We start from the raw sequence: 24,046 nt of genomic DNA, 5'->3' as shown, positions 1-24,046 counted from the left end.
TGAAATAGTCTCTGGATCTGCAATAGGATTTTTAAAAAGGAACTTGTGGGACTCAGGGACCCTGTAGTATCTGTCAGGTTTTCTGGGAGCAGGAGGCAGTGAATCAGGGGCCAAACTAGATTCCGAAAAAGCATAATCAACAATGTCTAGTACAGGAGGAATAGCTAAAGGCCTATGCTGAGGTAGGAGAAGGAAATCCCTAAGCCTCTTTTTTGAATCAGAAAAATCCTGGCTTTCCCAGTGGAAATGCTCCCTTAAAGTATGTAAGGTTTCCTCAAAAGAAAAATCCTCAGGAGGGGAAGCAGAGAGAATGGAGTCCTCTGCATCAGAATCTTCATAAGTAGATAAGGGCATATCCAGATCATCAGAAGAATAAACAGAATCCTGATCAGAAGATTCATAACCAACTTCAGTCCTAGGCCTCTTAGAAGGGGGGGGGGGTTGGCTACCCCTGATTAGAGTTATTAGATCTTCAGCCATTCTTATCATTTGTTTTTTAGGCATAGAGGCCTGAACATGTGGCCTGGATGTCATTTTTTTAGGCATGGATCGAGATTTAGGCCTATGTAAAGAAGGAGGCATTGGTTTAATATGCAAGTCCATAGGCCTGAATACACCCTCAGAAGCCGGTGCCTGCACAGTGGCTCCGGACCTATCCAATGTAGCAACATCCGCGGGTTCCATAGTTTAAGCATCTCGTGACATACCGGACTCCGAATGGGTCTCAGTAGAGGCCTGCGAATCAGAAGTTGCGGGTATCGGTTCACTGAGTACCAGCGAACTGGCGAATAGCTTAGGAGAAGCGTCGTCAGCAATTATGGACCTCAGCAGTTTGTCTCTGTCTTTATCTTTGCGTTTTTTTCAGAATCACGGTAGTCGGATGGCTAACTGACAACATTTCTGGATAATTAAACCGAGAACTGAAACATTTAGAGGCGAAAATATACCGATGAGGGATAGTGCGCTGATTAAATAAAGCAGAAAACCGACAGCAAGGTATGTCGTGGTCAGGGCCTAGGCAAGGAACACAGTACGAATAAAAATCTTTAGGAGGTATTTGCTTTCCAGAAGCAATGCAATTATTAACTTGTACTGACATCGGTAAGGAGCAAGAAAAAGTTTCCCCAACGGGGTACTTAGCTTTAGTTGAAGACTTCGGTTCTGAAACTCGAAAACGAAAATTTCAGGAGTCGGCCGACCGGCACTTGCGAACTGCTTCTGCTTCGGGCACTGCACGGGAAGAAAGACTGATGTAATGGCGTCAGCTGCATGTTTTATACCCCTGATGACCTGATGTCATGGAAGAAGGGACAGCAACCGACGCAGGACTCAAGACTTTGTTATTCAGGCCGACTGAGGGCTACCTGCAAGCAGATAACCCAAATGTAATGACTGCAACAGTGAAACACGAAGAACATCTACATATTACCCCTAATAAGAATAACTGGGATCACACCATAGATAAGTTGAGGGGACCTATGAATACGATAAAGCATTTAATATCAGTCTCTGTCCATTAGTAGTACAGAGGGCAGTCCTGGGATAAATGTTCCATTTCCCATCCAGAGATCTAAGCTGCACTTGAAAATGGACAGAGATTACTTTGTTATATGTTGATGAGGAGTCTGTTCCACAGCAACAGTATCCTCGGCAAAATGTACCTCTCCCTCCAAACCACTCTACTGATGTTGCAGAAGAGGTTTAGATCCCTAGACAGAGTATTTATGACGCCATTTGACACACTGATGTGCAATAAATGCATCAGTAATGGGTCAGAGGATACCTTGTATGCCAGACAAGTCACCTCTTAGCAGTCTGTGGGATACAGCGTATAGTGACAGTTTTTTTGATTACTTATTCTTCCCAAGCTTTCTACATTTCAGGTCACTGGTGAAGGGCTTTCCCATAGCATGGGCCACCTACTCACCAACCACCTACTCACCAAGGCCTTATTTTTTTTTTTTAGTCAAAGCAAGTCCTCTAATTTCTAGATCAATGAATGAGCTGTTTCTTTTTGAAAACCACACAAGTTGATTCTGTTAAGAAAATAAAAAACTATAAATAAAAATCTTTTATTGGCACTTCTGCATGCATATTTGTTTGCTTTTCCAGACAGGTCATAGACTGCAAAACCTTAAAAAAATGCAATAAAAAAATATTCCCAAACTGGACATTTATTGTTCTCAGGAAGTTGTTTACAGCAGGCCAAAAGGAAACAACCAATTGCTTCTTGCAGTTGTATAATAATTAAAAAGCTGTGTGAAACACAAGGATAAAACTCTGATTAACTATACCTTAGACAACACTTATTCAAAGTGTGGTTTACACAATGACCCCAAAAAAGAAAAGGCAGTGAAGTGGCTAATACCTATGCAGTCATCCCAAGAGGAGGAAGGCAATGTTATCTACCACAGCATACTCAATGTACCTCACCTAACAAAGGTAAGGGTATGGGATCTTGTGCAAGGAGTGAACACTCAGTTCCTGAAAAGCAGCATGTACTGCTACAGCTGAAACTGGCCCAAGCAAGGTAGGAAACATGCCTCAGAAGTCTGTAACTTGACAGATGCACATAAGCAATCTCAGGGACTGGGGTAGGGCATAAGATCACAAAAAAAGAAAAAAGAAAAAAAAAACAGACTGCGTGAATGACCGTTCCCTGTGACCTGTTCTTTCCCATAGCGAATGGTGAACTAGCTGATCCACAGGTGGGCATGTGGTACCTGGTTAGCAGGTAATAGGGAAAACAAAAGGATTTAAAAAATGAAAATTTGTGCTCCTCTTCCTTTTAAGTCAAGCATCAGTTTGAAGTTTTAGGTAGAGGAGAAGCTCAGGTCACTGGAGGCATACAAAAATAAAGCTCTGGAAATCAGACCAGAAGGGCAGACATCCACCTTTGCCTCAATCCTATGGAGAAGGATTCACAACACAGCACGGATTCCAAAGATTACCTCCTATATTTACAGAATGACAGTATAAATCACAAACCTTTACTCAAGATCTTTATTTTGAGAAAAGATTGCAAGACTCAAGAAATGCCTGCACATGTTGAAGTTAACTCTCGTGAAAAATATATGCAAGCTAGCAGTCTGTTTTCTCAGCTGGATTGCGTTTGACTCAAGCAGTGTTGATCACAATCCATTGAAACTTGATGCATTGCACACAAAAACAGCAAGAAGACATGGACTTGGCCCCCTGCAGGATTGCGACTGATGTTGTGAACAGTGATCAAAATCCATTTATATATATATATATATATATATATATATATATATATATATATATATATACATACAAAAATATAGGCACACATGTATGTATGGAAACAATGCGACAGAAATGCAGTGGCATCACTATGAATTCATGCTAAAGGAAGCAATTCTGTTCCATTTATGGTCAACAATACAGGCTTAATGTTAACAACATGGAAGCCTTAATCTGCTTGAATAAAAATATTAAATCTATTTAAAAAAACATTTTGATGATATTTCTTAACTTGAAACATCTTGCAGGCATCATGTACTCTTGCATTTAACATACAAAATATATCTAACAGTACTGTTTCAATATAGCTGTACATGTCTGGGATTGTCCATCTACCATGCTAATCCTTTTTTTAGCTTTGTTTTTTTTTCTCTCTTCTCTTTAAGCTTCTTTCTTTGCCTTTGGTTCATCCATAGAGGATATTGCCCATTCTGATCCAACATAGTCTTTTTATTCCTTTTAATATCCATTTCCATGTGGGAACCACCATCTTGGAAAAAAAATAAGAATTGTACTATTACTTTACAGAATCAAAGAAGCAAACACATTTACATTTCCTCAGTACTGAAGACAACTCCAAGACAGCAATGCACAATGTAAATAAATTCCTAATGACAAAACACGGGAGAAAAGCAAAAAAATCATATAAATATAATGGTTATATAAAAAGGGTACTAGCCAGACAGGTAGTCAGACAGAACAGTTTGATTACATGTACACCAAAATGCAAAAAGTCATGGAAAATGTATGCTGATTCCAGTACAGAAGACGGGCTTTTTGTAGGCAAAACTGCATGGTTTCCAACAGAAATCAGCAAAAATAAAAAAAATTGACATGCAAATCTCACAGTGGTGCTTTTCACATTAGTAGTATGCCATAAACGATTCTTAACTGAGGAAAGAACAAGTCCAAGCTCAGACAATTGTGTACTTCTGCATATACTGCCCTACTTTACGGGACAGGATGAGGTACAGTCCGTGGACTGTATGGAAAGTACAGTTGTGTACACTTAACATAAATGTAGATGTTTGGGTGTATTCACTGTTGCAGTCATGACTACTGGGATTTTCCTCCTATCAAAGCCCTCAGCTGGCCCGACCACCACAGAAACTTCCTTGCAGCTCTCAGATGTCAGTACGTTTGAGTACAAAGGTAGTTAGCCTGCGTCATGACACCAGTGTTTTCTTGCCCTCAACTAGGAGGAGCCCTAAGCAGATAGGAGGTATCCAAAGGAGAACCAGACATAGGAAGGGAGCCAATGAGGGTTCCCTTGGTTGAATAGCAAAACAGAATCAACCTACATAGTAGGCTGAGGGAGTTGGTGGGAGGGAAAAAAAAAGACTGCAACAGGCAATACACTCTAACATCTACATTTATGGTCTTATGTTCTTCATGTTTCACTGTTGCAGTCTTGACTATTGGGGAAGATTCCCAAAGCTGAAAGGAGGAAGGAAGGTGTCCAAGGGGAAGAGAGGATGCCCTGCAGGACAGCAGTGGCAAAGCCTTCTCTAGACCTGGAAAAGGATGCCAAGTGGTAGTGCTTGGTGAAGGTATGCACTGAAGACAAGGTGGCAACCTCCAATATGTCCTTAGTGGGGACACCCTTTAGAAAGGCAGTGAAGCAGCAGTTGCCCTAGTGGAATGAGATTTGATCCCTACTGGTGGCACTTTGTTGTATGAGCTATAGCAAAGCAAATGCAGTGGGAAATCCATTTGGAAATAGTTTGTTTAGAGGCAGGATTAACTTCCTTCCCAGAGACAAAGGTAATGAAAAGCTGATCAGTCTTTCTCAGAGCTTTTGTCTTGCCCAGATGGAAACCTAGGTGTCTGTGCACATCCAAGGAATGCAGAATGCTCTCTCCTTTGCTTTGTGGATTGGGGAAGAGGGTATGGGGATGGATGGCCTGATTCTATGAGGTGCCAGTGACCACTTTAGGCATAAAGGACAGACTGGTTCTGAGAGAGACCCTATCTCTGTGGAAGATAAGGAAAAGTTCCATTGCCACGAGGGCATGCAACTCAAAAACCCTCCTGGCTGAGGTGATAGTCAGAAGGAGAACTGTTTTCCATGTCAGGAACTTTAGGTCTGCAGAAGCTGCTGGCTCAAAGGGGGCAAGGTCAGTTTCTCTAGCACAAAATTAAGGTCCCAAGGAGGAGGAGTAGATTTCCTTCTGGGTGATCTAATGTGGATTATACCCCAAATAAATTGCTTTAAGAGTGGATGGCAGAAAAGGGGAGGGTGAGAGGGCACTCAAAGATGGCAGAAGCATGGATTTTAATGAGATAGTCTTTGATTCAGCAGGCCAGTCAGGTATTCACGATGCTGGAAATGTGCTGATTTGGGATCTAGGTGGTGATCTTTACACCAAACAGAAAATCTTTTCCACTTAACTGAGTAAGATTTCCTGGTGCTAGGCCTTCTAGATTCTTTGAGTATGTCTAGCACCTATTTACATAGGCTAACCCCATTGTAGTTTGTTATTACATTATCCAGTCAGCAAGGTTGAGGGTCTACAGATTGGGGTGTACAATGTTTCCCTCATTCTGGGTGAAGAGATCTACTCTCTGAGGGAGTAGCCATGGGCTCTGGTTGGCAAGTTTGAGGAGGAGGGGGTACCAATGTTGTCTAGACCGGTCTGGAGCTATAAGAATTGCTAATGGGTCCTCCTCCCTTATCTTGATTAGAACCTGAGGAAGAAGCGGTATGGGGGGAAATGCATAAATGAAAAGCTTTGTCCAAGGGAAGGAGAAGGCATCTGCTTTCCAAGTTGTCTCCTTTTTGCTCCTGGTACAGAATGTTTGCAGTTGTGGGTTCTCTTTGGATGCAAAGAGGTCTACCTGTGAAATTCCCCATGTTTGGGTTCTGGACTTGAAGATTTTTGGGTGCAGATGCCACTCATAAAGAGTCCATTAAGTTTCTGCTGAGATGGTCTGCCAGAGCATTTTGAACTCCTGGAAGGTATTCTACTATCAGGTGCAAGCCCATAGACTGAGCTGTTTCCTAGATCTGCACTGCTAGACAACACAAGGGGTAAGAATGCATCCCTCCCTGTCTATTTATGTACCACATAACTGTGGCATTGTCTATCTTGACTAATAGGACACCTGGGGTCCATTTTCCCTTGAAGGATAATAGGTCCCCTTAATACTGCCATGAGTTCCTTCCAGTTGATACATTTGTCCTTGGATCTCGAATTCCACTTCCCCTGGGTTTGGAGGTTCTGGAAGTGAGCACCCATGCTGTCTCCAAGGCATCTGTGGTTAGGGTCTGAGCCTGAGGAGAGATTTTGAAGAGGAGACCCTGATTCTGGGTGCAAGCTTGCACCCACCATGCAAACTCTGTTTTGAGGCAGGGGATCAGGGGGATCTTGGTCTCTAGGGACTGTGAGCTCTGGCACCAGACATTCTTCAGGTACCACTGGAGCGTCTTCATTTGCAGTCTGGGAAGGGAGACCATGATGATGCATAAGGCCATGTATCCCAGGGCTTGAACAAATTCCCTTGCTCAGATGCAATCTCTCAACTGGATCCTGTGAAAGAAATGTGTCAGGAAGGACACTTTCTGGAGGGAGGAAAACCTTTTGGAGAGAGAAGTCCAGCCCCGAGGAAGACTATCTTTTTTGTTGAAGTGTGAGATTTCTGTAGGTTTACTGTGAACACCAGTGAGGAAAGGAGGTCCTGGTGAATATGAGGTCCTTGAGCTTGGCCTGATCTGTGGCCTGTATGAGGAAGTTGTCCAGGTAAGGATAGATTTGTATCACTCTGGTCCTGCAGAAGGCGACTGCTAGTACTACGCACTTTGTGAACACTCTTGGTGCTGTAGATAAGATAAGCCAAAGGACAGTGTAGAAAACTGACAGTGACTGGATCCTGCCCTGAAACGAAGAAATCTTCTTTGTGACTCCTGAATAGAGATGTACACATAAGCATCTTTTAGGTCTAGACAGACCACGAGGGCATGGAGGATATCATGGTCAGCAGTTTTTGGTGGGTTAACATTTTGAGCTTTGGCACCAAGAGGAATTGAATCTAATGTCTATCTATTATTTAGAGACTCCAGTCATCAATGATTTGCCAGAAAACTGCAAATTTTATGAGGAACAGATCAAAAATCTTCTTTTCTTTCGGCTGTTCCCGTTAGGGGTCAGCCACAGCGGATGATCTGTTTCCATTTCTTCCTGTCCACTGCATATTGCTCTGTCACACCAACCACCTGCATGTCCTCTCTCACCACATCCATAAACCTTATCTTAGGCTTTCCTCTTATCTGGCAGCTCCATCCTTAGCATCCATTTTCCAAAAATACCCAGCATCCCTCCTCAGCACATGTCCAAACCAACGCAATCTCGCCTCTCTGACGTTGTCTCCAAACCGTCCAACCTGAGCTGACCCTCTAATATACTGATTCCTAATCCTGGTCCATTCTTGTCACACCCAGTGCAAATCTTAACATCTTTAACTCTGCCACTTCCAGCTCTGACTCCTGCCTTTTTGCCAATGCCACAGTCTCCAACCCATAGAACATAGCTGGTCTCACTACCCTCTTGTAGACCTTCTCTTTCACTCTTATTGGTACCCATCTGTCACAAATCACTCCTGACACTCTTCTCCACCCATTTCACCCTGCCTGCACTCTCTTCTTCACCTCTCTTCCACACTCACCATTACCCTGAACTGTTGATCCCAAGTACTTAAACTCATCCACCTTTGCCAACTCTACTCCCTGCATCCTCACCATTCCTCTATCCTCCCTCTCATTCACACACACATATTCTGTCTTAGTCCTGCTGACCTTCATTCCTCTCCTGTCTAGAGCATATCTCCACCTCTCCAGGGTCTCCTCAAAGTACAGTTTTGTACCTACCATAAATGTAGATGTTCGAGTGTTTACACTGCTGCAGTCATCACACTTGGGTTATCCTGCTGTCAGGCGGTCCCGCAGTCGGCCAGAGTTCCAAAGTCTTGGTCCGGCGTCGGTTGCTGTCGCTTCTTCCCTGACGTCAGTGCACCAGGGGTATATAAGAGGCATCCAACACCATTTTCTTCAGTTTTTCTTGCCCCAGATGTCAGGTGCCCCCAAGTAGGTAGGCAATACATATTGCTAATAAAACATATAAAAGGAATACCTTCAGTTACAAGCAAATACACCACAAAGGTTGTACAGGATAGAAAGGTATAGAAAAGTTCAGCTAGGTCAGAGGGGATGGAGGGAGGGTAACCTGGACTGCAGCAGTGTGAACACTCGAACATATACATTTATGGTAGGTACAAAACTGTACTATGTTCATTGTGTTACACTGCTGCAGTCATCACACTTGGGTTGAATCCCAAAGCTAAGGATGGGCGGTGGAACTAAACAGGGTTTGGAGAAGCTACTAGGCCCTGCAGAACTGCAGTGGCAAAGCCAGCTCTGGTTTTAGAGTATAGAGGTAAGTGGTAGTGCTTGGTGAAGGTGTGCACTCAACTCCAAGTTGCAGCCTCCAAAATATCCTTGGTTGGTACCCCTCTGAGGAAGGCTGTTGATGTTGCTGTAGCCCTGGTGGAATGGGGCCTAATGTTACCAGGTACAGGTTTCCCATGGTGTGTGTAGCAAAAACGGATACAATGTCCTATCCATTTTGAAATGGTCTGTGAATGTCCGAAGAGTGTAGGAGCCGTTCCCCTTTGTTCTGGGGGTTTGGATAAAAGGTGGGCAAATGAATGGTTTGGTTTAGGGCCACACTGGATACCACCTTTGGCATAAAGGAAGGGTTAGTTCGTAAAGCGACTCTGTCTTGATGAAAAATGATGAAAGGCTCCACTGCCATTAGGGCCTTTAACTCTGAGACTCTTCGTGCTGAAGTTATTGCTAGCAGCAGGGCAGTTTTCCATGACAGAAACTGTAAATCAGCTGTAAAAGCTGGTTCAAAGGGCAGTAGTGTAAGTTTTTCCAAAACAAAGTTGAGATCCCAAGTTGGTGTTGGTGCTCTCCAGGGCGGTCTTATGTTCTTAGCCCCTCTGAGGTACTGTCTTATTAATGGATGTGAAAATATAGGAGGATCCCTGTTGTATTGAGCTGAAATAGCTGAAGCGTGGATCTTAATAGATGAAAAGAAAGTCCTTTGTGCAACATCTCAGTTAAATATTGTAGAATCTGAAGAATATTTGGGACAAGGGGATTCTGGCCTTTATCTTGGTTCCAGGCGTAGAATCTTTTCCATTTGTCTGAATAGGCTTTCCTGGTGCTGGGCCTCCTGGCCTCCAGAATGACATCCATAACAGCTTTAGAGAGAAGTGTTGACTGGTTGTTTAAGTAATTTGCCATGCAGCCAAATTTAAAGTCTTGAGCTGGCTGTGTAGAATCTGATTGTTTTGCTGAGTGAGCAGGTGAGGAATTTGAGGTAAAATCCATGGTGGGCCTTGAGCCATGTTCCTTAGTACTGGATACCAGTGCTGGCGTGGCCAGTCTAGAGCAATGAGTATCATTTGTGGCCTCTCTAATCTGGCTTTCAGCAACATCTTTGCCAGAAAAGGCAGTGGAGGAAAGGCATACACTGTTAATGTTTTCCAACTGAATGAGAGGGCGTCCACTTTCCAAGCTAGTGTGTGGTATGTCCTTGTGCAAAATTTCCATAGTTGGTAGTTTTGGGGGGAGGCAAACAGATCTATGTCTGGGCTCCCCCATTTTTGAGTTATCATTGCGAATACTTGTGGATCTAGTTTCCACTCGTGAGGATCTATGATGTTTCTGCTTAGATCGTCTGCCAATGTGTTTTTCTTTCCTGGCAGGAATTGTGCTTGTAGTTGAACTTGGTAGGTCAGTGCTGTGTTCCACAAGGTCATTGCTTGCCTGCATAGGGGTAGGAATGTGTGCCCCCTTGCTTGTTTATGTACCACATCACTGTGGTGTTGTCCATCTTTATTAGTAGTTGTCCTGGATGTAGGAGGTCCTTGAAAGCTGTTAGGGCATTTTGCACAGCTAGCATCTCTTTTTGATTGATATGTAGATGCCTTTGATCTGCAGACCATTTGCCCTGAATACACTGTCCTGCCATGTGTGCTCCCCAGGCATAATCCGATGCATCCGTTGTTATAGTTTGCCTGGCTGTGGGTAAGGTAAAAGGCTGACCCTTGTTGAGGTGACATGCCTGAGCCCACCATAGAAACTCCTGTTGAAGGCAGGGAATTAGTGGTATTATTGTTTCCAAGCTGTGGCTGTGTTGAGTCCATACGCTTTTCAGGTACCATTGTAATTTCCTCATATGCAGTTTTGCATATGGTATTAGTAGTATGCAAGATGCCATGAATCCCAAGGCCTGCAGAATTTTTCTTGCAGGGAGTTGGGTCTTTGTTGCCATCATTTTGAAGTATTGAGTCAGTTGTCCTTGCTTGTCTGGCGTGAGATAAACCATCTGGACCGTTGTATTTAAGCTGGCACCCAGGAATATTATGTCTTGTGAGGGCACTAGTTTTGACTTCTTTTCGTTCACTGTGTACCCTAGGCAACCTAATAGGTTTTTGACAAACGCCAGATGCTTTAAAAGAATGCCCTTGCTTTCTGCTTGAATAAGGCAGTCGTCCAGGTATGGATATATTTGAATTCCTCTTTGTCTGCAGTATGCAATTACTGGTGCCAGGCATTTTGTGAAGACCCTGGGCGCAGTAGATAAGCCAAAGGGCAGTACAGAAAATTGGTAATGGGTTGAACCTGCTATAAATCGGAGGTATCTTCTGCAATTTTGTCTGATAGGGACATGCAGTTATGCCTCCTTGAGGTCCAACGTTACTAGCCAAGCCTTCTTGCCCAGCATGGGAAGAAGTTGCTGTAGTGTTAGCATCTTGAATTTGGGTACTTCGAGATATGTGTTTAGAATTGAGAGGTCCTTTCGGGGAACTAGAAAGAGTCTTGAGTAAAATTTTATTTTTTTTTTATTTAACATTTGTTGACCGGGATAGTCCGACTGGATGCATGTCCATTTTCAGCGGAGGCCCGGTGAGAAAAGCTCCAAGGGTAAGCAGATACAGCATTACATATTACAAACAGACTATTTACAGAGATTACATAAGTAAGCAAGTTAAACAAGTTCCATAGGTTACAGTTAATCCTGAGCACAAGTCAGGATTAAATTAAATTAAATTACACAGTAAACTGGTTAACAGATTTTTACACATTCTAGAGAGAGTTAGCCAGGCTTGATACATTGACATAGCCAGTTAAGTGACAAATGTTGTTTGAGTCTAGTTTTAAATTGACCTAAGGTGGAAAGTAAGGTAATATCAGCTGGAAGAGAGTTCCAGGATCTACTTACAGAGTTTGCAAAGAGAGAAGCACCGGCTGTGTTATTAATTTTGCTAGTCTGAATTAGTACTTTGTTAGAGGATCTTGTGCCAACAGCTATTCCAACCTTTCTTTGGTACAGTGGGAACGTTTCTTTATATTCTCTAATGAAATGTATAGTAGCCATATAATATGGTACACAAGATTTGTGGATGACTTTTTTTTATTGTGGCAGGGCACTGAATATGAACTGGATGAATTTAACCAATATTTAAATGGAACCACTGACTTTCTGAGATTTACACAATTATTCTCTTCATGAGATTGAATTTTTAGATGTTAAAGTTAGTAGAGATCATTTGAATAGTGTTCGAACTAGCTTATATAGAAAGCCAGTGAGGAAGAATAATCTGCTGCATAATAGAAGTATGCATCCCAACCATATGAAACGTAATGTGATTAAAGGGCAGGTGTTTAGAGTAATGCAACTTTATAATGACGATAGTCAGTCGCAATTAGCACTGCAAAATTTTAAATCTGAGTTTTTAGAGACGTTATGGCAGCCGAGATGTATATAGATACATTAATGAAGCTTGGGAGACTAGACATGATCGCTGTAAACTTTATTTTGATAATAGGAAAATTATGGGATCCCTTGACGCTACTGAAGCTGTTATCACACGAGCATCTAGTTATGAAGACATTAATAAATTGAGGATGCAATTAACGTTTGATAGTAATATTAATATAGTATGTGATGTCATTAATAGGAATTGGGGCATTCTCTCAAGTGTCGATGAACTGAAGGATGTGTTAGACAATAGACCGAATTTTACATTTCGTAATAATAGATCACTTAAGTGTCATTTATGCTACAGGTCTACTGATTTAAAGCATTTGAGTAGGTCTGATAGACTAGGGACTTATGCTTGTAGAAGTTGTACAGCTTGTTCACACATTCATATAGGTAATAACGTTACACATCCACAGCTAGGGTTTCAAATAAATTGCTCCCACTATGCAGATTGTAAGACGTCTAATGTTGTTTATTTAGCCTATTGTGTATTATGTTTTTCATATTATATTGGCAAAACTAACAGATGCCTCAAAGATAGTATATTGGAGCATTACCGTGATATTAAGAATGGTAACGTGAGTAGTGCTCTAGCCATGCATAATAAAAGTGAAGGATCTGAGCATATTTTTAAGTTCTTAGCTTTAGAAATTTTAACTAATAATAAGAGAGGGGTGACCTTAAAAATCACACTGAAGCAGCTGAACAGAAATGGATAATGTTGTTCTGTGCGGATAAAGCTCTGGGTTTAAATAATAAGGTGTCCCTTAAGCCCTTTTTAAAGACTAGGCCCTTTAAGCATTAATTGTGATTATATTATTTTATTTTATTAGCATTTTAGGCATGATACACTGTTTTGGCTTTTGTATTGAATAGGAATTTAATAAGAATTTATGTAATTCAGTATGTATTTTTGGACACTGTTTTTAAATGCTTATTGGTTAGTAATTGATTATATTATTTAAGCCTTTGTATGATTTTTTTTTGTTCTAAGTCTGATGAAGAGGTTGATCCTTGAAAGTGCTTACTATTGAATCTGGTTGCTGTGGTACTGCTGATGTATTTTTCTCTACTCAGTCAGGAAAATTTGTTTCTCTGGTGTAAGGTATGCCATCTGGGATGCTGTGTCCAGACTTGCTGCCAGGAAGAATATCCTTTGGGTGGGCACCTGTTTGGATTTCTTTCCGTTGATTGTGTACCCTAGGGAGGTTAGTAGGGTCTTTACAAAGGCCAGGTGCTTGAGCAGCTTTTCCTGGCTATCTGCCTGAATAAGGCAGTTGTCTACGTATGGGTAAATTTGAAAATGTCTTTGTCTGCAAAAGGCAATGGCTGGACCCAGACATTTTGTGAAAACTCTGGGAGCAGTATATAAGCCAAAGGGAAGCACAGAGAACTGAAAGTGTTGAGATCCTCCCCTGAAGCGGAGATATTTCCTAAATGATTCCCTGATAGGAATGTGGAGGTAGGCCTCTTTTAGATCTTGGGTGGCTAGCCAAGCGTCCTTGGAGAGCATGGGCAGCAGCTGCTGGAGGGTGAGCATTTTGAAATTTGGCACCACCAGGAAGGAGTTTAGAATGGATAGATCGAGTATGGGGTGCCAGGTGCCCTCTTTTCTGGGCACCAGAAAACGTCTGGAGTAGAAGCCTTGGCCTATCTGTTCTGTAGGAATTTGTTCTACTGCCCTCATAGAGAGCAAGGAAAGAATTTGCTTTTGAGCCTCTGCCCACTGATTTGGTGGTAGATCTGGGAACCCTTTTGGGGTTGGAAGGGTGTGGAAGGAAAATTTGTATCCCTGACACACAATGTTCAGAACCTATTGGTCCTTGGTAATGGTGGCCCAGGTGCTTGAGTGAAAGGAGAGTTTTCCTCCTAGATGTGAGTGAAGGTGGGCGGGGGTGGTGGGTGGAGGAGGCGAGTCACTGTGAGTTCTTTCCATAAGGGGGTGGCTTAGAACTCCCTGGTTCTGAAGTGGAGGTAGTCCACTGCTTAGATCTCTGCATTCCCTGGGGTTGCTATCTGGGGGGGAGGGGTCTGTTTCCTCAGGGCCTAGGCTGGGCTGGTTTACTCGGAGCAGGAAAGGACCAGTGCTTGGAGGGACAATGCCTGCTGAACCTAGGGGGCTGGACCTGTAAGAAATCCTTAACTGTTTGCATAGATTTTGCTTTTTCTTCCATCTTTTTTAAGACCTCTTCTGCCTTAGTGCCAAATAAGTTATCTTTGTGCAAGGGGCATCCAACAATTTAGATTTGACATGGTATGGCAGAGGTTAATCCTTAAGCCATGGATGTCTTCTAATGATAGATCCAGTGACTGCTGCCCTGCAAGATGCTTCTAAGGCATCAAAACCACAGTGCAAAGTGTGTTAAGTTACTTGACTTGCAGAATGCATTAAGTCTTGTAAATCTTTAGATTCTGCCCAAGCAGGAAAGGAAGACATTTTTTGTTTAAGGAGTTCCAAGGTATGTTGCTGAAATTTCAGCATATGGAACTGACAATTTAGTGCCCTGATAGCAAGAGAAGCTGAGGTGTATACCTTTTTACCCCATCTGTCCAATGTTTGGGAATCCCTGTCTGAGGGGGTGGGATTCTTAAAAAGAAGTTGCTTTAATCCCTTTTGGCCCTTGAGAAATGACCTCAGGGTCAGCTGTTGGATTTTTAAAAAGATATTTGTGTGAGTCAGGGACTCCTATAGTACCTGTCTGGTTTTCTGGGAGCAGGAGGTAGGGTGTCAGGAGTCAAGCTGGATTTGAGGAAAACATCCTTCACAACATCCAGGACTGGAGGGGGATGGCCAACAGTCTGTGCTGCGGAAGATCTAGGAATTCCCGGAGTCTCTTTTCAGACTGAGGGTAGCCCCGACTCTCTTATTGGAAATGTTCCCTTAAAGTATGCAGGGTTTCCCCAAAGGAAAAATCTTCTGGGGGACAGGCTGAAAGAATGGGGTCCTCTGCATCAGAATCCTCATAAGTGGAGAGGGGTTGCATGTCTTCATAGTCAGATGCATCAGATTCATCTGACTCTTGCTCAGATAAAACTACAGGGGACAGATCTCATTTCCTTTTGGAGGGGGTAGCTTGGCTTCCCCTGATCAGCATGATAAGGTCTTCCGCCATTTTAAGCATTTGAGACTAAGGCAGGGTAGCAGGCGGCTGAGAATGGGTCATCGGTTTCTTGGGTGTGGTTCAAACCCTGGGCCTAAGAAACTTGGTCGTTTCTGAAATAACGGTAGTTGTGAAAAGATGTCTGTTTGTGTCGATATTCGGTAGTGCGAAGGACTTCCTCGGAAGTTGGTGCCTGCTCGGCGGCTCCGGACCCATCCAAGGTAGAGATGACTTCAGGATCCTTAGTCAAAGAGTTCTGCAGCATACCAGACTCTGAAAGGATCTCGGTAGTGGCCTGTGAATCAACTGAAGCGGGCATCAGGGGCTGTGAAAGTGCCTCACTGAGTACCGGAGGACTGACTACTAGCCGTTGTCAGTAGGTTTGGACCTGTGTGGTCTGTCTCTGTTTTTATCTTTACATTTTTTTAGAAGATCTGCTGTTGGATGGCTTACCGAAGCCATATTGGAATTCGAGGACTATAAACGAAAATATCTGGCTACAATAAGGGCCGGACATTGGATAGTTCTGGCGTTGAACAAAGCACAGAAGCGACAATGGGGGACATCGTGGTCTGGGCGTAAACAAGTGATGCAGTAAGAGTGGAAGTCTCAGTGTGGTATTTGGTTTTCACAGGCGATACAATTATTAACTTTTTCTGACATCGGTTAGTGCAAGAAAAAAGGATCCCTAACGGGGTACTTAGCTTTAGAAGAACTTCAATTCAGTAGATCAAAACTCAGGTAGTGGCCGACCGGCGCTCGTGTGAACTGCTTCTGCTTCGGGCTCCATGGCAAGAAAGACTGATGTAATGGCGTCGCCTGCTTTACTTTACACTTAGTCAGTCCTCAAACGACAGCAACCGATGCAGAAATACTAAGTCTTTGGTATTCGGTCCAGCCGAGGGCTACCCTGGCAGGGATAACCCAAATGTGATCAGTGCAACAGTGAAACATGAAGAAAGTACAGTTGTGTACACTTACCATAATGTTCGAGTGTATTCACTGTTGCAGTCATTACATTTGGGTAATCTGCTGGCAGGCTGCCCTCGTCGGCCTGAGTAACAAAGTCTTGGGTCCTGCATCAGATGCTGTCCCTTCTTCCATGACGTCAGGTCATCAGGGGTATAGAACATGCAGCCGACAACATTACATCAGTTTTTCTTGCCCCAGATGTCAGGTGCCCCCCAAATGGGGAGCAAAATATATAAATAATTTAAAACACAACAATATACCTCCAAACAAAAGCAAATACACCAAAAAGGCTTTTAAGTGTAGTAAAGGAAAGGAGAGGCATAGTACGAGAAAAAACAGGGGGCTGGAGGGAGGGTAACCAGGACTGCAACAGTGAATACACTCGAACATCTGCATTTATGGTAAGTGTACACAACTGTACTATGTTCTTTGTGTTTCACTGTTGCAGTCATTACATTTGGGTAGATTCCTAAAGCTATGGTTGGGAGGATGGATTTATACAGCATTAGGACCGGCTATAAGGCCCTGCAAAACAGCAGTGGCAAAGCCAGCTCTGGATTTAGAGAAAATTGGTAGGTGATAATGTTTGGTGAAAGTATGAACTGAACTCCAGGTAGCAGCTTCTAGAATATCCCTGGTAGGAACACCTCTGAGAAAGGCTGCAGAAGTAGATGCAGCCCTGGTGGAATGGGATCTGATCCCCTGGGGGATAGGTTTTCCATGGTGCTTATAGCAGAAATTAATACAATGGCTTATCTATTTGGAAATGGTTTGCTTTGAAATAGCCTTTCCCTCTGCCCCTGCAGCAAATGCTACCAGCAGTTGTTCAGATTTTCTTCGAGATTTAGTCCTGTCCAAGTAAAATCTAAGTTGTCCGTGTACATCCAATGAATGCAGAATCTGCTCCCCCTTGTTCTGTGGATTGGGAAAGAAAGTTGGCAACTGAATGGACTGATTAAAAGCCACACTGGATGCCACCTTGGGCATGAAGGATGGGTTGGTCCTAAGTGACACCTTGTCCGCATGAAAGATGATGAAAGGCTCCACTGCCATAAGGGCCTGTAATTCAGAAATCCTTCTAGCCGAAGTGATTGCTAAAAGGAAGGCTGTTTTCCAGGAAAGTCTGCAGTAGCAGCTGGCTAGAAAGGAGGTAGAGTGAGTTTCTCCAATACAAAGCTAAGGTCCCAGGCAGGGGTTGGAGCTCTCCTGGGTGGCCTCAAGTTTTTGGCCCCTCTGAAATACTGCTTTATCGCAGGATGAGAGAAGAAGGGGGGGTTCTCTTTGTAATGAGCTGGAAGAAAAAGACAGGCCCTTGTGCAGCATCTCAGTTAAGTATTGCAAAATCTGAGGTAAATTGGGCACTGCTATGCTCATCCCTTAAGACTAATTCCAGGCACAGAATCTTTTCCATTTGTCAGCAGATGATTTTCTAGTACTAGGTCTTCTTGCCTCTAAAATGACATCCATCACAGGTTTGCTGAGGTATACTAAGGGGGAATTTAAGTGATTAGCCAAGCTGCAAGATTCAAAGTTTGGAGCTGAGGGTGCAGAATTTGGTTGTTCTGCTGAGACAGTAAGGAAGGTGTCTGAGGCAGGTGCCATGGAGAAATTAGTGACAGACTGCGTAAGAGTGGGTACCAGTGTTGACAAGGCCAGTCTGGAGCAATCGAAATAATTTTTGGTTTGTCCTGTTTGACTTTTAATAGAACTTTGGAGAGCAGGGGCAGAGGGGGAAAGGCATACACTGTTAGGTTTTCCTAGCTGAAGGACACTGCATCCACTTCCCAAGCTTTTTTGTGAGGAGTTCTTGCGCAAAATTTGTCCAACTGGTAGTTCTGGGGTGAGGCAAAAAGATCTATGTCTGGGCTCTCCCATTTGCGTGTCAACATGTTGAAAATCTGTGGTTCCAGTTTCCATTCGAGTGAGTCCATGAGATTTCTGCTTAGTTCGTCTGCCAAAATATTCAGCTTTCCTGGCAGGAATTGAGCTTGTAGTTGTACTTGATAGCTCAAGGCCGTGTTCCACAATGCCATGGCTAGTCTGCAGAGGGGGTAGGAATGTGTACCCCCCTGCTTGTTTATGTACCACAAAACTATGGTGTTGTCCGTCTTTACTATCAGTTTTCCTGGATGAAGGTAGTCCTTGAAGGCTGTCAGTGCATTCTGTACAGCTAGCATTTCTTTTTGATTGATGTGACATTGCATTTGATTTGGGCTACATTTGCCCTGAATGCACTTCCCTGCCAGATGAGCCCCCCATGCACAGTCTGAAGTGTCTGTAGTCAGGGTTTGGGTGGCAGGGGGTGGTGTGAATGGCAATCCCTTGTTTTGGTGGCAGGCCTCTGCCCACCATAGGAACTAGTTGCAGGCAAGGTATGATTGGAACTTTTAGTTATGTACTCACCATAACTTCAGATGTTTGGGATCCATCTCGCCTACATTCTGACTGATGGGTTTGGAGCCGATCCCTCGGCTCCGACTCGGCACGCTTATGCCAAAGAGCGAAGTCTCTTATTGGCTGAGCTTACTATATCCCAGGATGCACCACTACCAGTCCCCCAGATCTAGTTTGTCCGCATACATGCACACATGCACGCACTGCTTATATAACATCGTCAGATGAAACAAGATAAAACAGCAGAACTCAAAACCGTTCAATCTCTTCTGATCTCCAAGGCCGGGGGAAGGAGGGTGGGTATTAGGAATGTAGGCGAGATGGATCCCAAACATCTGAAGTTATGGTGAGTACATAACTAAAAGATGTTATGTGATCCTATCTCGCCTACATTCTGACTGATGGGACAGCGTCCCTAGCACCTGAATCCTGGGTGGCTCACTGGAAAACACTCCTGAGTACCGTGGAACCAAATGATGCTCGCCCTTTAGATGCCACATCCAATTTATAGTGGGAAATGAAAGTGTGCGGGTTGGACCAAGTAGCCGCAGCACAAATCTCAGAAATAGCGAGCTTGGAATGAAAGGCGATAGAAGTAGCCCTAGCTCTGGTAGAGTGAGCTTTGATAGATGTTGTCAGTTGCTTATTTGAAGAGGAATAAGCCTGAGTTATACAATCTCTAATCCATTTGGAGATAGTAGCTTTTGTGATGGTTTTACCCAATTTATTGTCTGAAAAGGACACAAACAACTGGTCTGATTTTCACATTTGCTGAGTCCTGTCTAGATAGAAGCGTAATTGCCTGTGAACATCCAATTTATGGAGGGTGTACTCCGCTTCATTGGAGAATTTTGGAAAGAAAACTGGTAGCTCTAGAGATTGTTGGAGACAGAGATTAGAACAAACCTTTGGGACAAAAGATGGGTTAGGCCTAAGTGACACTCTATCCTTGTGAAAAATCAAGTACGGTGGTTTGATAGATAGGGCTTGAAGCTCTGAAACCCTTCTTGCAGAGGTAATTGCAACTAAGAAGGCAGTTTTCCAAGACAGATATTTTAACTCACATGTAGCAGCCGGTTCGAAGGGAAGATGTTAAGGCACGAAGCACCAAATCAAGATCCCACGGAGGCGCAGGATGAAAAACTGGGGTCTTAACAGCCCGCACCTTTAATGAAAGTTTTGCATAATCTGCTGCTCATCAACGGTGGATCCATGAATTCGTGAAATTTAGAGATAGCTGCAAGTTGGACTTTAATAGTAGAGACTGAAGATCCTTGATTAAACAAGGATGTTAAAAATTTCAAAACCTCTGGAATCGGGGCAGTGATAGGGTCTAAGCCCCTGAGTTGAGCCCAGATAGCAAACCTCTTCCACTTACTAAGGTACAATTTCTTAGTGGTGGGTTTGTGGGCCGAAGATAAAATGTGAATAACTTCCGGGTCTAAGGTGTGATTTCTGACTAAAGTCGGAAGTGGAGGAGCCAAGCTGTCAACTTCAACGTGCGAAGGGACTGGTGTTGTCATCCCGACTGATGAATTAGCAGATCCGGGGTTAGATCCAAAAACCAAGGATCGTCCACCGCATGTTTCTTCAGGTAGGGGAACCATACCTGATGAGGCCAGTACAGAGCAATTAGTATCATTGTGGACCCCAATTGAGAAGCTTTCTGAATGACTTTGGGGAGAAGTGGAACCGGAGGAAAAGCATAAAGTAGCCATGTTGGCCAAGGTTGTGCTAGAGCATCCATAGCTGCCTCCCCCTGATGTGGAGTCAGGGAGAAGAACCTTTTGCACTTTGTGTTCTGTGGTGTTGCAAACAGGTCGCAGCACGGCGTCCCCCATCTTCTGAAAACCTGAGCTGCTACTGTTTCGTTCAGGGACCATTCGTGAGGAGAGAGAATTGTCCTGCTTAATCTGTCTGCCAATATATTGGATTTCCCTGGAATGTGGGTCGCTACCAAGAAGCGGTTGGTAGCTACAGCCCATTCCCACACCCTTATGGCTTCTCTGCAAAGGGGGTAAGATCTGGTCCCTCCTTGTTTGTTTAGATACCAGACCACCGACATGTTGTCTGTGTGGATAGCGATAATGCCTTGAGGGAGAAACTTGTGGAGAGCCTGTAGGGACAGAAGTACAGCCCTCATCTCCAACACATTGATGTGGAGAAAGGTTTCGTCTGGAAGCCAGGAACCCTGAACTAACCTGCCCAGACAATGCCCCCCCCACCCTCTCTGGGAGGCATCCGTCGTCAGGGTGGCCACCGGAGGGGGGATAACAAAAGGTCTTCCCTGATTCAGATTGGACGGGTGAAGCCACCAGCGGAGGTCCCGTTTGCACGTTTCTGTAATCATAATGGGGTGATTGAGGGGAAGATTCTGAAAGGACCATTGAGTCGATAATAGCCACTGAAGAATCCTCATGTGCAATCTTGCCAGAGGAACTAGGAGAACCGTGGCAGACATTGAACCTAAAAGTTGCAGGACCATCCTGGCTGGGGCTTTGGATCTTGAAAGCAGGGCTTGAACTTGACCTTGTAAAGTTATAATCCTTTCGGTAGGAAGAAGGACGCATCAATTTTGAGTCTATCTCTGTTCCTATGAACCTTATGCGCTGAGAGGGCAGCAAGACAGACTTTGACCAATTGAATGTAATTCCCAGGGTAGCACCCAGGGAAAAGGTGGCTTTGAGGTTGTCCATTAGTAGATGCCTGGTGGTGGCAGTCAGGAGCCAGTCGTCCAGATAGGGAAACACTTGGAATCCAAGACTCCTCAGGTGAGCAGTCACTACTGCCAAACACTTGGTGAACACCCTGGGGGCTGTGGTGAGACCAAAGGGCAGTGCACAAAATTGGAAATGACTGTCTCCCAGGCTGAAGCGCAGATACTTCCTGGGCGCCCAATGTATCGGTATGTGATAATAGGCGCCCTTGAGATCTATGGAGCACATCCAAACATCCTTCTCCAACAATGGGAGAATGGATTGTAACGTGACCATTCGGAATTTGGATTTCGTGACGGATTGGTTTAGTCTGCTGAGATCCAATATTGGTCTCAGGTCCCCTGTCTTTTGGCACTAAAAGAACCTTGAGTAATTTCGGATCCGATCTGGTCTGTGGGGACCAGTTGGATGACTCCTTTCTAGCAGCTTTAACGCTTCTGCGGCTGCAATTTCCCTTTGACTGGGTGGTGGGTCCGGGATTTTTGGACGGTGGGGGTGAGTGTGTGAAGGGAATGGTGTAACCTCCGGCAATAATCCGAAGCACCCATCTGTCCTGAGTGATAGACTCCCAGGCTTTTAGGTGCTTGGCAAAACGGCACCCGACTGGCTCCGGAGCAGCACAGCCGGGCAATCCCTCATGAAGTGTGGGAGGCTGAAGAGCCACGAAAGGACTCGCGGTCTCCAGAATTGCGGGGCCCTCTGCCGCCTCTGGGACGGCGTCTCCCAGAAAAATTTCCCCGTCCTCTGCCTCTGGAAGGGGAATCTTCCTGCTGTTGAGGAAAAAACTTACGTGATTTACGGAACCACATCTTCCCTCCTCCTTTAGCCTTGGGATAAGGCCGTAAGGGAGTGGAATAACGTGCACCTACGGCAGATATAGTTTTTCCCTCTTGCTCACAGCGGGTAAGAGTGTCTTTAACCTTAGGTCCAAACAAAGAGGACCCATCAAAGGGAGCGTCGAAGGAAGACTTGAAGGCCTCAGCAAAATTACACAACGGAGCCAGGCTTGTCTCCGTGAGCCACGCCTGTGCCTGCCGCTCTACCGCCCTTCGGCCGCATATGAAATGAGCCTCATGGACGAGTTAGAAATTGAAGTAAGGATAGCCAACTGAGAGCTAACCGACTGGGCTAGCTGCTCAGGTAGGTTACCCGAGAGGGAATCTGATAGCTCCTTGACCAGATCCCTCTGTAGCCTGGTAAAATGTGCCAAATAATTCAGGGACCTTAAAGTAAAGGCCGCTGAAGTCAGGGTGCGCTTCCCGTACCGGTCCATGCTCCTAGACTCCTTATTAGGAGGATGGACGGACGTTGAAGCCTCTGCCACGTCCTGTTGTGTAGCAGATGCCACCACCATGGCATCTACAGCCACGCCTTTAGTCAGGAACTCCTTCTCGGGTGGGGCAGACAAAAATTTGTTAGGACGAGAAGGCACTGGTTCCACGGTATCTGGATGTTCCCACGCCCTCCGACAAACCAAATCCAGGAGCTCGTCGAAGGGCGGAGACACCCAGGAGGCGGAGGGCTGAGCCCCAAAGGCCTTGAGAAGCACTGACTCATCAGCAGAGGGGGGTTTGGACATCCAGCCGCCTCGTTGTTTGAGGATCTCTAAAATGTCTGCAAATGAGACATCATCCGAGGACGACTTTGGGGATCCCTCTGCATCATCAAGATCAGTGTCCGATGTAAGAGACTCGGGGGAGTCCACGTGCTTCCTCTTGCACGATCTCTTCCTTGGGGGCTCCTCTGAAGACAACTCGAAGAACCCTCAGGAGGGGAACCCCCAGAGGGGTAACCTCAGGCCCAGGGCTCCGCTGCCTAAGGACAGGGAACTGCCAAAGACCCAGTCTCCACGCCCAGGAAGGTGCCGGTAAAGCCGAGAGATGGCCAAGAAGACTTGGCCAAGGCACTCCTCATAGCTCTGAAAGCCGGACCCCAGAATCCTGGGAGTGTCCGGTCCCCGGAGCCATGATAGCAGACGGAAGTCCCGCAGCAAGCACCGAGAGGGAGGCTCGGAACCGACAACATAGGTCCCGAAACGTCACCCCCGGGTCCAGCAGAAGAAGTCCGTGTGCCAAACTCGGACCCGAAGGCCGGGGTTGGAGTAAGGGTCGGAGCCGACCCTAAGACCTCCACCGGCTCCAACAGCACCTGCTCCGACGGAGCCGCGGTCGGAGGAGGAATGGCAATGACATGGGCATGGGCTGTCGGCTCCGAAGCCAACTGGGTCGGAGCCAAAACAAATTTTTGAAAGACTGGGGACTGGAACAGTCTTTGGAGCACCCTGTCTATGTCCGAATCTGACATCCTCGATGACCTAGAGGATACTGAACGGGTTCGAGATGGCCTCTCCAACGGCCCCAAGGGGCTAGGGGACCGATCAAGGCGACTCGATGACTATCGGCGCCGAAGGAATACCCAAACTAGCTTCCATTGGTGCCGAGGAGGACTTAGGCGCCGAGGAGGAAGTGTCTGAGCGGACAACCTTCATCGGCTCCGAGACCAGTGGAGCCGACGAAGGTGACCCGCCTCTCGATGCCCCAGCCATCGGCTCCGAAGCCAGAGGAGTCGAGACTGGTGGCATCGAGGCAGACCGTTCCGCCCTTGGCTCCGAAGTCCTTGGAGCCGAAGGAGAAGCCTGCCTATGTCTTTTGGCGGTCGGATCTGACAGACTGGTCGGAGCCAACGCCCTTTTCTTTTTAGCAGGAGAAGGAGAGGATGCTAAAGCTTCTTCAAAGGAAGGTTTTATAAGGCCTTTTAATATAAGCTT

General features: G+C 45.0%; 1 protein-coding gene across 2 annotated transcripts in view; it reads right to left on the bottom strand.

Moving 5' to 3' along the window:
- Positions 1 to 2,156: 2,156 nt before the first annotated feature.
- The window catches only part of LLPH (LLP homolog, long-term synaptic facilitation factor), a 264,175-nt gene continuing 242,285 nt past the window's right edge, over positions 2,157 to 24,046 (bottom strand). For both annotated transcript variants that reach the window (XM_044088053.1, XM_044088054.1), the window contains exon 3: positions 2,157 to 3,754. In XM_044088053.1, the coding sequence (XP_043943988.1) occupies positions 3,597 to 3,754 (158 nt within the window). In that variant the 3' untranslated portion in view covers positions 2,157 to 3,596. The remainder of the gene's footprint in view (positions 3,755 to 24,046) is intronic.

The sequence above is a fragment of the Protopterus annectens genome, chromosome 11.part0, assembly GCF_019279795.1.
Source record: "Protopterus annectens isolate FY-2018-M chromosome 11.part0, PAN1.0, whole genome shotgun sequence".
Lineage (NCBI taxonomy): Eukaryota > Metazoa > Chordata > Ceratodontiformes > Protopteridae > Protopterus > Protopterus annectens.
Note: the sequence above shows the minus strand (reverse complement) of the source record. Positions and strands in the feature narration are given on the sequence as shown.